General features: G+C 40.5%; 1 protein-coding gene and 1 long non-coding RNA gene across 2 annotated transcripts; both read right to left on the bottom strand.

Moving 5' to 3' along the window:
- Window positions 1–817: 817 nt before the first annotated feature.
- LOC129744459 (uncharacterized) lies at window positions 818–1,454 on the bottom strand. Its single transcript, XR_008736919.1, has 3 exons — window positions 1,181–1,454; window positions 1,010–1,107; window positions 818–952 (listed from the first exon to the last, which is right to left on the bottom strand). It is a non-coding gene; the product is annotated as an uncharacterized LOC129744459 (long non-coding RNA).
- Window positions 1,455–8,225: 6,771 nt separating this feature from the next.
- LOC129742492 (uncharacterized) lies at window positions 8,226–13,535 on the bottom strand. Its single transcript, XM_055734393.1, has one exon. It carries the CDS (start codon window positions 13,533–13,535, stop codon window positions 8,226–8,228), a length of 5,310 nt encoding a protein of 1,769 aa, XP_055590368.1.
- Between the last annotated feature and the right edge of the window lie 900 nt (window positions 13,536–14,435).

The raw sequence follows: 14,435 nt of genomic DNA, 5'->3' as shown, positions 1-14,435 counted from the left end.
ATCCGGAAGTTTCCGGACATTCCAAGCCGCTCACCGTATGATGAAAATGACGGACAGAATTTTACCCTGACACGGTGAACATGCATTCCATTATTAAGTTCCTTCATAGTCTTCCGGTAATTGTTCCGGAACGACCAAATTTTGCGACGTGTTCGTTGGTTGCTGTTCCGGTTCGAACTGAACTCGCTAAGTGTTTTCAGTCCAACGAAGCGAGTTCAATTTTTAGTTTATATGGTTGAACTCAGCTTTGCTCCCTCGCCGAAGAAAAAAAAGGGATCAATTTTGAGTTCGCAGTTCGAACTCCGTTTTGAACCATCGCAAGGAGAAAAAAGGGTACTTAACTTTAAGTTCATAGAATCGAACTACACTGAACAAAATCGGGCTATAAGGTTTATCGAGAATTCTAGTGATTTCGCACTAAAGGAAAATCCAATACTTTTTATCAGTAGACGTATGATTTTATTTAAAGGAAAATCCAATGAATATTATAGAGAGCAAAATTAATAAATTTTATTGTTTAACCTTGTGTAATGAATCGTTCTATCATTGTAATAAAGTATACCTGGTATTTCAAATAATTTTATTCTAATATTTCTCATCATTAATAAATTCACAAATTTTTCTCGATGTTTAACATTTATTGCAGCAAATCTAACTTAAAAAAAATAATTCCAAAAATGGATAATTAAATCTGCACTGCACTTTAACACTTTTTGTTGTACAAATCCATAATGGGATGTTGTTCCTTTACGTGATGCATGTTCATCCGACGCGAAATCCTTATTCATTCCGGGGTGCTGATGACAAACAAACTTGTCGAAAACTTTCCTGTTCTAGATGGAATTTATGACTCCGTTATATCCGCTCCACTCGACATATTCGGATCATTAAACGCATTGATTTTTAAACACGGTACATAAAATTTTACGTTCTTCCAGCGAGGTTATGTTTTCTGAAAAAAAATCCGCATATAGAATTTCAAAAGAAATCTTTCAAAAATATGAATTACCTATGTATGTTAAAGACAGTACTGTGCTCGTACTCGCTGAAATCCGAAGCTGTTTTTCTGTGCTGCTGTCCGGCATTCCAAGCCCAACAATTATTTACCTGTTGGGATAAATTCCAAAATATTAACAAACCAAGCCGTTCAGCCATTACATATTTTCGTCGTTCCACTTACCTCCATAAATTTTTGGCTAATGTCGCGGCGATGAGGTTCAGCTGGTTAAATCCTTTGGCGGAACATTACTGATACCGAAGTACACATAAAATCGTTCTTCTCGGTTTATGTTTCCCGAACAATAATGAAACCTGTTTCTTCTTAACCAACGATTCAGGCACGCTGATATGTATATTAACTTCAAAATGATTAAATGTATAGGAATTTTCTATAAATTTTTCTAGGTATAACAAGTTACTGAAATTCATTGGATTTTTCTATATTTTGTATTGGATTTATTGTTAGCTTCTATCACACACTAAATGTTAAAATTCATTGAATTGACCCTATAAACCTTATAGCCCGATTTTGTTCAGTGTATGTTTTGAACCTCGGTCGTACTTAATTTTGAGTTTAAATAAAGGAGCGTGCAGCGGATAACAACAAACTACAAGAACACATTATCATTGTTATTATTGACCGGACGAGGAGAGTGCATCGTGGTGGATGTTTTGTTTTTTTTAATGCGGAAATCGTTTTTTAAATATTTTAATTTGTCGGCTGTATAAAAAATAGAAAATCTGTGATAATAACGATCTGTGATATATTACCTGTGATATTTACTGTGATCGTCTCACAAGTGCCGTGGAATTTGGTGTTCGTCCAAAAATGAGTGAGCAGGATGCTGCTCCTGATGGAGTAGCATCAATAACACAACCGCCGAGGAGTTCCGAGTCGATAGAAAGAATGGATGACGAGACTGCGGCAACACAACTTGGCAAAGGAGGAAACAATAATGAAGGAACAAGAACCGAACGAACCTACATCAACTATAACTATCAACCGGGAGATTGTCGACCTTACCGAGTAGTTGTGGAAAATACAGACACGGAGAGACGGAAGGTAGTAAATAGGCTACAAATCGGAATCCTATTACATCAAAACGGGTTTGACAAATCAATTGATGACATCAGGAAAACAGGTAAAAACAAGGTGACGGTATATGTTGGGAACATTAAAGATGCGAATAGGCTAGCGAACTGCAAAAATTTACATCTGAAAGGCTACAAAGCGTATGTACCTAAACAGTTTGTAACAGTAACAGGAGTTATTTCTGGAATACCGCTAGAGTTAAAAGATGACGAGGTCAAAAATTTTATTAAGGCAAAGGCAGAAGTTGATTCGGTGTTCAGAATGAATCGCTTCAAAGACAAAAAAAAGGAACCTACATACAAAATGGGTGTAGTTTTTCGTAGCAATATTTTACCAACTGACATAAGTATTTATTCCGTAATCCATAGAGTCCAGCCATACGTTAGAAAACCAGTCATATGTTTTAAATGTCTACGTTACAATCATTTGTCCAAAAACTGTAAAGAGTCTAAAGAAAAATGTTCCAACTGTGCGACAGAGCATCCAGCTGACAATTCATGTAATGTTTTAAAATGTTTGTATTGTGGTAATAGTAATCATAAAACGACTGATAAAGCATGTCCTAGGTGGAAAAAAGAAACGAGTATACAGACAATAATGGCAAAAAAATGTATGACTTACCAGGAAGCCAAACAATATTTTGAAGTTCCTACAGAAAATATTTTTGATATCCTGAGGGTTTCTGAAGAATTTCCGACACCAGCTGAATCATACTCTAGAGTAGCAGCAAGGGGTACAGGTTTCCCTCAACATTTACAACAAAAAAACAATGTATGGAGTCACAACGAAAAAAGGAATAGATCTAGAAAAGAAAACAAAACAAATGAAGAAGCAGAAATGGTACCAGGTGTAGCAAGTCTTTTAGGAATGAACCACAAAGATTTTGCCAAAAAGAGGAAAATGGAAGAAGAGCCTAGTGGTATGGGACTGTTTAACAAGCACAAAACTGGAGAATTAGAAAGGTTGAGAAAGGAAATAGAAGAGTCGGTTAGAAAACAATCACAAGAAGAGTGGAAAAAACTATTAGCAACAGTAAATATGAAACTAGAAACTATAACAAAAACTCATGGTGAAACAGGAGGAGAAATAACAGCATGCATTATGGGTGAACTCAATAGATTAGGTGGTCTGTCAGGAGACAGCTAAAAAGCTAGAATGTTCAAGGTGTTACAAGCAAACATACAAAGCCTTTTGAGGAATAAAAATGAGCTAACTCACGAATTGATTACCCACAATTACGACGCGGTACTACTTTCCGAGATTTGGGTTAAACCGGATCAAATTTCTACAGTAAGGTGGAACATACAAGGCTATCATCGTCTACTAGCCCCCAGAGATGATGGATTTGGAGGTGTAGGGATATACCTGAAAGATGAATTATGTTTCGAAAATATTCAACTGACGAGGTCAGACGATTTTGAAACACTAGGGCTGTTTATAACTAAGATGAAACTTGCCTTAGCAGTAGTTTATATTAACCCAAGAATAACAATAAATAACCTAGAAACATCAATATCAATATTTTACAACGAACTGTCAAAATATGAAAAAGTAGTACAGACCCCGTTCGTTTTTGGCACACGCAGAAAAAAGAAGGGGGGTCGATTCAACAAACCGTTTTGTCATTATATTTAGTTTTTTCAATGCATATTTTTTAATACTGTTCATGAAAAAAACGATTGAAAATAATTACAAAATTTTATTATTTGTACACACTCATTTTTTATCACTGAAAATCCAAATTTGATTTGTTTTGAAACGAAAAACGAGCTAAATCCATTAATCGTGTATATTGTTGGGGATGAAAAAAAGAAAAAAAAAGTTGATTCCCGAAAAAATGTTGACCCGCGAGCGCGAACATATTGCCGGATGGACGGAGCATTTTTCTTGCGATTGTATTTCGGCCAGCATGCCTTCATGGTAAGTTGCTCACCTTACTTTACCCAACTGTTCTCCCAGACATTATATTTTGGTTTTAACAGTTTCAATATCTTTTTTCATCCCTCTTCTCGGTAATATTCCAGCTGCCGCATCCCTACAGATGGTTCCAGTCAAATTCTAGGTTTCATGCCAATGCCAACGAAGCCCAATGCCCAATATCAGAACAGCGAACGCAGAAATTCCAGCGCGATTGTGTCGGTGCATATGATGACGGGCAACACCGCAAGTAGCCAGGGATCACGAGGGACGGTATAGTCCTTTAAAGATAACAGCATCAAGCGGATGATATGCAGACCGATTGCTGCGTCCGGTCAGCTAGTCACCAGATGCACTGGTCCTCTGCTTAACTAAGAAGATTACGGCAACAATTCGAGCAGGCTTTCCTGCTCTAAGGAAAACCATGATCGTGTGTGAAAGCGATTCCGGCCCTTTTTGCTGCATTAAGGAAGCTAACGAAAGCCGTCCCCAAAGCCAGTTGGAATGGTAATTGATTGAATTTGCCTATTTAATGGTGTGAATAAAGAAAATAATTTATAAATCGTTTCTTGATGTATAAATCCGAAAATTCTTCATATCAACATTTCTTTTTTAATTTGAAATAAAAAAACCCCTCAATGATTTATTTTTCCAATAATAATAATTTTGTAATTCTCAATCTTATTTGATTTTATTGTTTTGACAGAAATTTAGAATCATTTTTAAAAAAGGTGTATTTTAGTTTCAATCAAACGATAAGTTCAAATCGAATCGATGTTTTTTGTCAGTGTTATCAAAAATATATTTGTGCTTTTTCCCAACCAAAATTTTTATTATTTTTGGTCGAAATCTTATTATTTTTAAAATATATTTTTCTGCGTGCAACATTCGATTTTGGCAACATTCGATTTTGGCAACATCCGATTTTGGCACATGTGCCTAAATCGAACGGTTTTTAGAAACAACATTACCTTTGAGTTTTCGTTATAACATGATCAATTTAATATAGACAAATACCATTAATACGGTTGTATGTTCTAAAATGGTGATAAAATGCAACAATAAAAACCAAAGATTTTGAAAAATTTTATAAAGTACTCAAAAATGACAAAAAGATGAAAAATTCAAAAAGTTAAAAAACAAATTCAAACAAAACACTGAATATGACAAAGAACAACTAAAAAATGAAGAAGAATGACAAAAACAGCAAATATGACAAAAGAAAATAAACATTTTAAACAAAACAAGAAAAGTGCAAAATGCATACAAAAAATGATAAAAAAAAATTAAAAATTTAACAAATGGTCGAAAATTGACTAAAAACCACGTTTTTGATAATAATATTTATTATTTTGTACAAATAACCGAAAAACAAGATAAGAAAAAAAACCGTTCGATTTTGGCAACATTCGATTTTGGCAACATAAAATGTACGGGCGTGTTGCCAAAATCGAACGGGGTCTGTATTAGGAGGAGATTTTAATAGTCACAACGTAATATGGGGATGCCAAGACACAAACTCTAAAGGAAAAGTGGTCCATGATGCCATTATAAGTTCAAACTTGATGTTACTGAACACGGGAGTACCCACATTTATACCTCCAGTAAATAATCAAAGACCTAGTGCGATAGATCTTACATTATGCTCGACAAATCTTTTTGATAAAGTTCATTGGAATGTAGCTGAAAAGACGTTTGGAGGGAGTGGTCATTTGATGATTGAAACGTGTTTAGACTTGGTAGTTGAACCAAAACAAAAGTATTATTTTGACAGAAAAAGAATAGTAGAAGAAATATCACAAACTAAACACTGGGAATTCGACAACTTGAAAGATTTGTCGAACCTTACCAAAAATATAAGAAGTAAACATAAAAAAATAAGCAATCACACTCCAAAATACTACTGGAGCTCTGATCTATCCCAATTGTACGAACAGAAACAACACGCTCTGCGAGAATATTATAAATGCAGTAATAGTGAAAATTTGGTACGATGGAAAAAATCCTCAGCAGTATTTTTAAAAGCAAAAAAACAACACATAAAGGATAAGATGATAGAGCTATCTAGTTCTATAGATCCCAGAAATACTCGAGAGAATTGGAAACTAATAAAAAGATTAAAATTTCTCCCGGTAGCCAATCCTAAAAACAATCCGATCGTCAATAATAAAGAAATGGCTACACAATTTCTCATCAAAAACTTCGGACATTCAACTACAGTAGAACCTCTTCAACCGGAAAATAACACAAGAACAAACATAATTAACTTCCAGAATTGGAAAAAATTTCTAAAAAATAAATTACAAACATCATCACCGGGAACCGATAACATTGACTACGGTGTATTGAAAAATTTAGACTTACCATCCATAACGAAAACTATTGATTTACTTAATGAAATGTGGAGAAAAGCTATGTTAGACGAACACCTGAAAGAAATAAAAATAATCCCAATTCTTAAACCAAACAAACCACCCAATGAAGTTAGCTCTAGCCGACCTATTTCACTTCTACCAACCCTAGTTAAAATGTTAAATGCAGCTGTCCTTGAAGACGTACAGGAAACGTGCAAAATTAACAATGTTCTTCCAGATCTTTCCTTCGGATTCCGTAAAGGAATGTCCACAGAGCATTGTTTAACCTTCGCAACAAATCTGATCAAAGCCGCAAGAAGAGATAAGTTCACAATCATCGGTGTTTTCTTTGATTTTTCAAATGCGTTCAATACCGTGGATGTGAAAAAACTCTACGAAATAATGATAAACAATGGTTTCAGAAAAGATACATGTACATGGATTTACAATTTCCTTATTAACCGGAAAACATTAGTTTACACTGAACAAGGAACTGTCAGTCAAAAAATCTCTACTGGAGTACCACAAGGAGACGTAATGTCACCTGTACTGTTCAATATATACACTGCCTCATTACACAATACAAACCTTGATCCTGAAGTAACAACTTTACAGTTTGCCGACGATTTTTTCAAAATCGTCAAAGCAAAGTCTTTGGATTCAGCCACGAAAAAAATGCAAGCAGAGATAAATCAGTTTGTAGAAAAAGCTACAGAGTTGGGTTTACTACTTAATAGCACGAAAACTAAAGCAATGCTATTTAAAGATAGTGACAAAAAACTCCAACTGACGATGGCAGGTGAAAATTTAGAAACAGTCAGAAGTTACAAGTACTTGGGAATAACCCTTGATCAGATGCTTAGATATGGTACACACATCAAAACGATAAAACAAAACATACTGGATAAACAAAACATGCTTGGTAAAGTACCTCGTTTCTGCCGGCTAAAGTCCTCTGATTGCTATCCTTCCAGGTGTAATTATGATGTCCAAAACGGTAAGTATCTCTTTCTTTTCAGGTTCGATGGTTATTCCCAGGATGGTAAGTGTAGTTTCTTCTTCAGCGTGTAAATCAATTCACAGGTAAGTTCTCATTCTTCATATATTTCACGAAAGAAACACTGATATTAACTTAGATTACACTTATATTACTTAAATTAATTAAACTTTAACGATTTGATCACAATAATAACAACGATAGAAGAACGTAAATTGGTTTGTTTATAAGTGACGTCTTCGACTGCCAGCAACAGAAAAGTCACACGTTTCTTCCCAAAGGGTCTTTTATAGACGGCCTGGCGGAAACTGCCTTTCGCAGTTTGATCGCTGCTAACGCGCCCCAATATGACAGCAAGCCTCATCGTCCAAACTTCACACTCCTAGTATTTCTCAAAACCAGATAGCGCCACATCACCCAAATTCGTGTATCGCGAACATACTGGCCCCTTCAGAAATACTTTTTCTGACAGCATCCATATGAGTTCGTCCGTTGGAGCGTGTACTTGACGATGGCCCTTTCTCGTTGAGCGTGAAGACAATGTTTACATTGCATCGTACAGTCGTGAAGTCGTGTTGAATTGTTGGTAGGTAGGTGTTCGTATTCACTGTAATAAAGTGCCTTGAAATTTTGTGAAACCGTTGCTATCGGGAATCGAGTGGGGTGGAACTACGGTGAACGGCAGCTCAATCCAGTTGAGCAGGAACGTACAAAACAAGTAAGTGGTAGAAAGTGCTTGTGCGATGAAAAGTCGGTCGGTTGTGTCGTGAATCCTGGAATAATTAAGACCCGGTAGCGGTTTTTTGGTGTTTAAGTTGCATTGGACAGGAACTCACCTGATCCAAGCCAAACTAGGCCTTGGAAATTATAGTTTACTGCTGCAGTCGGGATCAGGTTGAATTCCTTCGAAAATTTTTTCTGGTGTTGATTGTTCGGCTCCTGCTGTTGGTTTTGATTCATCAGGCGTTGATGCAATCGGCAACAGACAAATTTTAGCCACCGGTCTTGTGCAGTAGCCCTTAGGAGTCTGGAGAGTGACCACCCTGGTGATGCCATCTTTTCCCGGATGAATTTCTGCTACCCTAGCAGTCGGCCAGCGAATCGGAGGAGTTGCATCGTCCTTGAGAAGCACCAATTGATTTTGTTGTATCGACACAGGTGAGTTGCACCATCTAGCCCTTGGTTCTAACGTAGCTAAATATTCCAGGTGCCACCTCCGCCAAATATCTTGGAACAATTTTTGTGTTTGCTGCCACTTTCGGAGATAGTTGAACGGAACTTCAGCATGATTTTCATCCGGAACAGATTTAAGAGCAGTGCCGACCAAAAAGTGTCCCGGTGTAAGTGGTTCATAGTCGGTAGGATCATCGCTAAGAGGAACAATTGGCCGAGAGTTCAAACAGCATTCTATTTGACACAATAAGGTGTCCATGTCATCGTACGCTAGCGGACGATCGCGGACCACGCGCAAAAAATGCTTTTGAGCTGAATTAATTGCTGATTCCCACAGCCCTCCAAAATGGGATGCCCTCGGAGGATTGAAGTGCCAGCGGATGTTCAAATCAGTACATTCGGCTGCTACCGTGTTGGTGTATTCTGGATTCTTGAGCAACCGTTTTAGCTCATTTCTTGCCCCAAGGAAATTTCTACCGTTATCACTGTACATGTCGGAGGGTGGACCCCGACGAGAAACAAAGCGTCTCAAGGCTTGAAGAAATTTTGCTGTTGTCAAATCGAATACAAGCTCGATGTGGACAGCTTTTGTGCTGAAGCACACGAAGATTGCTACGAACGCTTTGGTTGGGGCTGCGCGACGTTGGGGAGGCTTAAGCAGAATCGGGCCCCAGTAGTCGACGCCTGTTTTCGTGAATGGTCGGGTGGCAGTTATGCGCTCCCTTGGTAGCTCGGCCATAAATTGTTCCACCAATTTAGGGCGAGCTCGGACGCAAATAACGCAGCGGTGGACGACAGTTTTGGCCAGATTCCTGGCCCCTATGATCCAGTACCGGAGGCGCAGGATTCCCAGAAGCAATTGCGGTGCTGCATGCAAATGTCTCTCATGGTAGCATTCGACGAGCAAGATGGAGAAGCGATGCTGATAAGGGAGTAGAATTTGATGCTTGGCGTCGTAGGTCAACGATGATCTGTCGATGCGCCCTCCTATGCGCATGAGGTGGCTGGAATCCAAAAACGGAGTGAACCATCTCAGTCGAGATTTGACGGGAGTTGGTTTTGATGCTTCAAGGGCTGCGACGTAGTCGGAGAACTCCTGGGCTTGTACTAACCGGATGAGGACATGCTCAGCATCGCGAATTTCGTCCGAAGTGAGGAATGGCTGGAATGTTCGGGAGTTCCGTGGACTCCGACGAGTTAGAGAAAAGCGCAGGCAAAACGCTGTTACGCGCAGCATGGTTTGAAATTTGGAAAACCGTGCCACATAAGCGTCAATGAATGTAGGTTCGATTGTGGCTGTTAAAACTGTGGATTTTGCTGTTCGATACTCCAATTGGGTATCGAAGGTGTGATTCGATGATGATGCTGGCCAAAAACTTTGGTCTGATCGGAGCCATTCAGGACCTTGCCACCACAAGTCACAAGCGAGAAGCGTATCTGCATCAATGCCTCGAGATATGTGGTCAGCTGGATTCTGCTGACCGGCTACGTGATTCCAGGTCGATCCTTCAGTTGCGAGTTGAATCTTGGAAACCCGGTTAGCAACGAATGTGGTCCAATTGGATGGAGTTGACCTTAGCCAGGCTAGAACGGTAGTGGAATCGACCCAGAAAAAGGTTGGAAAAGTTTTCCCAAAGGCGAAGGAGATCTTTTTGCTCAGTTGGGCAGCCTCGAGTGCTCCGCAGAGCTCCAGTCGGGGTATGCTGCGCTTTTTTAAGGGAGCCACTTTTGATTTTGCGGTTAGCAGACCAACTGCAATGTTGCCTGCTGTGTCGGTCGACCGAAAATAAGCGCACGCACCGTAAGCTTGCTCGGAAGCATCAGAGAACAAGTGCAATTGAACAGTTTCGAAATTTGATACTACGATACAACGTGGAATTCGTAGCTGGCTAAGGGATGGTAGTTGCGAAGTGTAGTTCTCCCAATAACTTGCGAGAGAGGCAGGCAGTGGCTGGTCCCATCCCCAGGGTTTACCGTCATCCGAATTAAGACTCCACAGAGTCTGCATGAAAATTTTTGCAGTGACGATGACTGGACCGACCAAACCCAAGGGATCGAATAGCTGAGCGATCTGTGAAAGGGCTATTCGTTTGCTCATTACCGTGTTGTGGGGTTCATCAGGTACCTGGATTCGAAAACGTAAATTGTCCGTCGATGGTTCCCAGTGCAACCCGAGAGTTTTGATACATTGATCAGCCGCCAACTCGACTGAAGATTGAAGAGCACGTCTTTCCGGAGAGATGCCGTCAAGAACTGCTTCGACATTCGATGCGAATTTCCGGAATTCAAAACCTCCACGTTTGCACAGTTGATCCAGTTGATTTCGAATTTTAGTAACTTCATCAGGAGAGCTTCCGCTGGTTACCAAATCGTCCACGTACACGTCCTTCCTCAAAACCTTTGAGCCTTCCGGGAAATGCAGTTTTTCATCGTCGGCAAGTTGCTGAAGTGTTCTGGTAGCAAGGAAAGGTGCACTAGCAGTGCCATAGGTGACAGTTTTTAGCTCGAATGTGCCGATGGATTTGTCGGGAGAATTTCGCCAGAGAATTCGTTGGAGCGGAGTATCTCGTTCGTCAACCAGGATTTGGCGGTACATTTGTTTGATGTCAGCGATCAGTAACACTGGGTTGATTCGGGTTCTCAATATTATGGCTCGTAGATCATCCTGTATAACTGGCCCGACCATAAGCGCGTCATTGAGGGATTTTCCTGTCGAGGACTTGCAAGACGCGTCAAACACGACTCGCACCTTGGTAGTGGCGCTGTCAGCACGAATCACGGCATGATGAGGCAGATAGTATTGTGGATTGGAGTGCAAAACTTCGTCTACACGCCGCATGTGTCCAAGGGCTAGGTATTCCGCCATGAAGTCCTGATATTGAGACCGTAGATCACTATTCTGTTGCAAGCGAGCCTCAAGCATGTGGAACCGACGAAGGGCAATGCTGCGATTGTCACCAATTCTGGAATCGGCCTCTTTCAAAGGAAGTCGTACTATGTATCGGCCTTCCGAATTACGTCGAACTGTTCGGCGGAAGTGATTTTCGCAGGCAGCCTCTTCAACCGACAAACAGGAAGCTGAATCGTCTTCTTCGATGACCCAAAAACGTTGCATTAAGCGGTACACGTCTGCGACAGTTGCGACATTGGAGGCTACGGTGCTAACATTATTGAAATTCGATACCTTTCCGGATACTACCCAACCAAGAACGGAATTCACTAGAGTAGGAAGAGAATCTCCGAGAGGTACTCTTCCGGAAGTTTTGAATAGTTCGAAAAAGATATCGGCCCCCAGAACGACATCGATATGATGGCTTTCGTAGAAAACTGGGTCCGCTAATCGAATTCCCTTTGGCACGTTCCATTTGGAAATATTTAATGTCGTGGATGGTAAGTTCAGGGTAAGTTTTGGTAACACAAACAGTTCGACAACAGTAGAGAATTCTGTAATTCGGGAATGCACGGTGGCCCGAAGTTTACAGCGAGCTTGAACGGATGACTGGCCAATGCCAGAGATCGCCAGATGAACCTTGTTGCGTTGAACCTTGAGTTTTTGAGAGAGTGCTTCGGTGATAAAACTGCACTCGCTTCCAGAGTCGAGAAGTGCTCTAGCTGGATGAGTATTGCCACGATCATCAACAAGATTAATCACGGCCGTTGCGAGAAGTACCTTGTGAGAGCGAAATCCACTGGGAGACCGTTGAACTGCCGCGGACAATGATGAAGAACATTCGTCACCGGTGGGAATGGGATCCTTGGGGGCGTTGAGATCAGTTTTCGATCGGTTAGATTCAGCTTGAACGGAGTCCTGGCTGCAAATTTGGCTATGGTGCTTCCCTCTACATTTACGGCAGGTGTTTTTGGACTGACAGGTTCTGGCTTGATGACCCTTTCGTAGGCAGTTACGACACAGCTGCTGGCGACGCACGAGCTTCTCCTTGTCCTCGGTGGTCATTTTCGAAAACACAGAGCATTGGTAGAGAGGATGATGTTCAGAACAGGCATGGCATTGACGAAACGAAACTTGAGTGGCCCCATTGCTGACAACTGCCGCTCGATATACTGGTTTTTTCGACGCAGGGATGGACGGAGTGTCCAGATTAACATTGCTGACGCTCTGCAGAACCGTAACCCTTCTTTGGAGAAACAAGACCAAATCCGGAAACGTGGTTGCTTCATGAGTTGATGCAAATTCTTCCCAATCTCTTCGTGTTTTAGCATCAAGTCGAATACTCAGCATGCGAATAAGAAGAACATCCCAATACTCAGTTCGTTCACCCAGTTGCTTCAGAATTCGGACGTTGGCTTCGAATTTTTCTACTAGGGAATGAAGATCGGTTGCTGATTCTCGCTTCAATGGCGTAAACTCAAAAAGGGAATCGATGTACGCTTGCTTGAGACGTGATGGATTTTGGAAGTGTTCCACGAGCAGATTCCAGGCAACAGGATAGTTGTTAGCGCTGAGCCCGATTGTTTGAATGAGCTTTAGTGCATCTCCAGCCAGGGAGGATCGCAAATAGTAAAACTTTTGTATGTTAGACAATTCACTGGAAGAATGCACTAAAGAAATGAACAGGTCGTGGAAGTTAAGCCAATGCTCGAGCGTTCCGTTGAATACGGGCAGTTTAACGTCGGGTAGTCGAATTTGAGACGACGCAGGGAAGTGCGCACTGGACTGAGAAGATTGGATGCATGGTGCCGAGTTATTTTTATTGACGGAAAGCAAAAATCCTTTGACACGGTAATATTCCGTTTCAAATTGAGCACGCTGCTTGAGTTGAAGATCGATGACTTCCGGATCGTCAACTTCAGCGGCCTCCAACTCAGCCTGAGTTTTGCAGAAGTCCGCCCATAGGACTCCGAGATTCTCCAGCCGAACCGGAACTTCAATAGACTGGGTATCTTCTCGGAAATTATCGACGAACACCCTTATTAGGCTGAAGGATGTTTCAATGCTGCGTAATCTTAACTTGAGCGACTTGATTCTGCGCTCGGCGGCCATCGTGCAGGGTTATCTTTTAAAGGCAATTTCGTGCCTTGTATTAAATTTTTTTTCCAGGAACTTCTCCAACAGGATTGATGAAGGAAAGATTTCCGACAACGTGGTAAGAAACAAAAACTCCTCGCAGGAATGGTAAGGTTACGAACGCTCGGAGTTCGACGAGCATCCGGTTCGAAGGACCATATGGTAAAGTACCTCGTTTCTGCCGGCTAAAGTCCTCTGATTGCTATCCTTCCAGGTGTAATTATGATGTCCAAAACGGTAAGTATCTCTTTCTTTTCAGGTTCGATGGTTATTCCCAGGATGGTAAGTGTAGTTTCTTCTTCAGCGTGTAAATCAATTCACAGGTAAGTTCTCATTCTTCATATATTTCACGAAAGAAACACTGATATTAACTTAGATTACACTTATATTACTTAAATTAATTAAACTTTAACGATTTGATCACAATAATAACAACGATAGAAGAACGTAAATTGGTTTGTTTATAAGTGACGTCTTCGACTGCCAGCAACAGAAAAGTCACACGTTTCTTCCCAAAGGGTCTTTTATAGACGGCCTGGCGGAAACTGCCTTTCGCAGTTTGATCGCTGCTAACGCGCCCCAATATGACAGCAAGCCTCATCGTCCAAACTTCACACTCCTAGTATTTCTCAAAACCAGATAGCGCCACATCACCCAAATTCGTGTATCGCGAACAATGCTGAAGATTATTAGTGGAATCAGATGTGGTGGTACACCAAAAGTAATGATGCTTTACCATAAAGCCTTGTATGGTAATTTTTTGAATTACGGGGCTGTTGTTTACGGGGCATCAGCTAAAAAATACTGTGATATGCTAGAAGTTACAAACAGACAATGTTTACGTACACACTATTAAATTTTTGATGTAAATTTATG

The sequence above is a fragment of the Uranotaenia lowii genome, chromosome 2, assembly GCF_029784155.1.
Source record: "Uranotaenia lowii strain MFRU-FL chromosome 2, ASM2978415v1, whole genome shotgun sequence".
NCBI classification, from domain to species: Eukaryota; Metazoa; Arthropoda; class Insecta; order Diptera; family Culicidae; genus Uranotaenia; species Uranotaenia lowii.
The sequence above is the reverse complement of the archived record's forward strand: the minus strand, read 5'-3'. Positions and strand labels throughout refer to the sequence as shown.

Bases quoted from the DNA above. Each gene is read 5' to 3' on its own strand.
- LOC129742492 (XM_055734393.1), bottom strand. From the start codon at position 13,535: ATGGCCGCCGAGCGCAGAATCAAGTCGCTCAAGTTAAGATTACGCAGC.